This window comes from Trypanosoma theileri (assembly GCF_002087225.1).
Source record: "Trypanosoma theileri isolate Edinburgh chromosome Unknown TM35_Tth_2_V1, whole genome shotgun sequence".
In the NCBI taxonomy this organism is placed as follows: Eukaryota; Euglenozoa; class Kinetoplastea; order Trypanosomatida; family Trypanosomatidae; genus Trypanosoma; species Trypanosoma theileri.
In genome coordinates, this window is record NW_021639844.1 from 445838 (window position 1) to 449430 (window position 3593).

At 37.2% G+C, this 3593-nt stretch overlaps 2 protein-coding genes across 2 annotated transcripts; both read right to left on the reverse strand.

Moving 5' to 3' along the window:
- Window positions 1-20: 20 nt before the first annotated feature.
- Window positions 21-914, reverse strand: TM35_000022640 (putative guanylate kinase; the record flags this gene model as incomplete). Its single annotated transcript, XM_029021582.1, has 1 exon — window positions 21-914. One exon carries the CDS (start codon window positions 912-914, stop codon window positions 21-23), a length of 894 nt encoding a protein of 297 aa, XP_028887004.1.
- Window positions 915-2260: 1346 nt separating this feature from the next.
- Window positions 2261-3367, reverse strand: TM35_000022650 (developmentally regulated GTP-binding protein; the record flags this gene model as incomplete). The annotated part of the gene is made up of 1 exon (XM_029021583.1): window positions 2261-3367. The coding sequence occupies one exon, from the start codon at window positions 3365-3367 to the stop codon at window positions 2261-2263; it is 1107 nt and encodes a 368-aa protein (XP_028887005.1).
- Between the last annotated feature and the right edge of the window lie 226 nt (window positions 3368-3593).

Genomic DNA, 3593 nt, shown 5'->3' on the forward strand with positions numbered 1-3593 from the left:
ATATATATATATATATATAATTACAGCTTACTCTTCTGGACGAGGACCTGTGTGTAGACGAATGCCCGCAGCTCGGCCAGGCACACCTCGAGGTGGTTGTTCATAAACACGTGCTGGAAGAAGTCGGGGTGGGCCGCACACCACGCCAGCCACTTCGCACTCTCCCGCAGGCGCCGCTGCAGCGTGAAGTCGGACTCACTCCCGCGATCCCGCAGCCGCCGCTCCAACACCGTAATGTCTGGGCTCTTCACAAACACCACCGTCACCCGCAGGGGTCTTCCCTCCGGATAAGAATGATGATGATGATTATTATTTTTATTATTATTATTATTATTATTATTATTATTATTATTATTATTATTATTATTATTATGAACAGTTGCTATTCCGTTGGATAAAGTGAATGCATCTCGTTTGCATGTTTGACAATATCTTTTAATGTTTTTAGCGCCGGTGATGTCTGTGTCCATCACGACTATTTTGTGTTGGGCGAGAATGGCATGCATTTCCTTCTTGGAAGTGCCATAATAATCCGCATCATCCAAGGCTGTTGTCCCCATACCACTATTACTATTACTATTATTATTATTATTATTATTATTATTATTATTATTATTATTATTATTATTATCTCTATTTGTAGCTTCTTTTTCTTCTTTTTCTTTTTGTTTGGTTGAACTAAACACTCGGTTGTATTCCACAAAAAGATCATCGTGAATCATTTGACGAAATGTCTCCTTCTTCACAAAGTGATAGTGTTGACCGTCGACTTCCCCCGCCCGCGGCTTACGGGTGGTGTGGCTTGTGCAGAAGGCGAAGTACTGCGGCCACTTGTGCAGTAAATGTTGGATGAGTGTTGACTTGCCACTGCCGCTGGGCCCAACAAAGATCAGAACGTCCGTTAAGGGTTGCATAGCTTCTTTACAAAACAGATACATATATATATATATATATATATATATATATATACGTTCAGAGAGAGAGAGAGAGAGATATTGTGAGAGAATAAGAAAAGAATACAGATATAAATATATAAATATATATATAGTGATAACTATATATATAGAGATGTAGTTATAATCACCATTGTAGAGTCATGGATGATGATAATAACATAAATTAATAATCACAATAATCATCATAATAATAATAGTAACAATAATCATAATCATAATCATCACAAAGGAAATCAATAAAATGAGAAATAAGAAAAGTAAGAAAAGAATAGAATAAGGCCCAGAAAAGAAAAAAAAAAAGAAAAATGTAAAAAAAGAAAAAAAAGAGCACCCAAATCCTATTGAGAGTTTTTTTTTTTTTTCCTTTCTTTATTATTATTATTTTTTTTATTTCTTTCTGCCCTTTTTGTGTTTTTTTTTTTTTTTGTTATTTTCATTCCTTTCTTTTTCTTATCTGTTTTTATCATTCTTCTTCTTCTTGCTGTTCATGCATTAATCAAATCGAAAAACAACAACCACAACTATCACAACAACAACAACAACAACAACGCATATTCATATATATATATATATATATATATATATATATATATATATATATATATATATAAACTTCTGTCTTTACACGACTCCATCATCACAGCAAGCGGAGTGCGTCTCCCACTCTCTTTCTCTCTCTTCTGTATTCTCTCTCCTTTTTTTTTTCATTTCTTTCAGATAAGAAAAAAAAAAAAATGGGTCTGAGAGCAGTTGCAGCAGCAACAAATAATAATAATAATAACAATAGTAGTAGTAAAAGTAATAATAACAGTAACTGTAAAAGTATAGAGAAGGGAAGAGAAATGAAAAAGAATAAAAATAAAGGGTAAAAAGTGAAAGAAAAAAAACGAAGTTATTACGCGAGATCAGAATATACGTGTGTGAAAGAAATATATATATATATATATATATATATATATATATATATATAGTATAACACGCAATTTTATTTTCTTTTTATTCCTCTTCTCTTCTCTTCTCTCTTCTCCAATCTTTGCTATTTATCCGTTGCTATTACTACGGTTACTATCATTATTAATACTCCTAATGATTACTACCAATCTCATATTATTATTATTACTATTATTATTATTACTGCCGCTACCGCGTTATTGTTGTTGTTGTTGATGTTGTCGTCTCCCATCCTTTTTCTTTTTCTTCTTTTTTTTTCTCTCTCTCTCTCTCTTTCTCTTTCCAATGTTCTTCCTCTTCTTCTTTCTTCTTCGCTATTTTCACACACAGTCAGTCACACAGTCACACAAAGTTTAAACCTTCTTTACAACCTGCACAACGTCCTCATCCTCCAGCACGTGATCTTTCCCCACCCGCTGCGGCTGGTGCTTCACACTCGATCCCCACACCCACGCGTATTTAAAACTCTTCATCATCTGCCGGTGGAGGCGAACACAGAAACGCTCCACTGTTGGCGGTGGGAGTTTTTTCAAAATAACGGGTTCATCATAATCCGGCATTTGTCCACGTGGTTTGGTGTAGAGACGAACAAAGTGAAGATGATCCCAAATACACTCCAACAAACCATCCAGATTCCATCCATGATGGGCACTGATGGGGCAGTTGTGTGGAAGACGGGCAACAATGTCCAGCTCCTCTATACTGATCTGATCAATCTTATTCAGTACATAGATACAGGGAATATAAATACGATTACCCTCAATCACATCAATGAGTTCATCTGCGGAATAATCCCCACGCAACATCACATCCGCATTACTCATACGATATTCCGCAAGAATGGCTTTAATCGTCTCATGATCCATCTGTGTGAGTGGACAGGTGGAGGCGATGCTAATTCCACCACGATCCTTTTTTCGAATCTCAATATTTGGCGGTTGTTTATTAAGACGAATTCCAAAACCATCCAACTCCCGCTCAATAATGAGTTTATGCTGTAATGGCTTGGCAATATCCAATACAATAAGAATAAGTGAACAGGTACGAGCCACAGCAATAACTTGACGACCACGACCTTTACCATCTTTCGCTCCTTCAATAATACCAGGAAGATCCAACATTTGCAGTTTAGCCCCGCGGTAACGCACAACACCGGGAACACATGTAAGTGTTGTGAACTCATACGCCGCCACCTCAGAGTGAGTGGAGGTGAGTTTAGTGAGAAGTGTGGACTTTCCCACTGAGGGGAATCCAATAAACCCAACACGAGCATCTCCGGTCTTCTGCACATCAAATCCCTCGCCTTTACCACCGCCCTTTTTAGAGTCGGAGGCGATGAGTTCACGTTTTAATTGGGCGAGGCGGGCCTTCAATTGACACAAGTGAGCCATCGTGGCCTTATTCTTCTGTGTTCGGGCGATCTCCGCCTCAATGTCGTTTATCTTCTGTAGATTAGACATGATGGCGGTTGTTGGGAAGTGTGAGTGGGGAAAGGGGGGACGGTCTTCGTTGGCGTGAGTTTAGTTTGTGCTTAAGGGAGTATAGTGTGGGGTGGGGTGGGTAATCATAATAATAAGAAGAAAATAAAAAAATAAAGAAATAAAGAAGAGAGAAAAGTGAAGTGAGTAGAAGCAAGAAGAAAAATATATATATATATATATATATATATATATATATATATATATA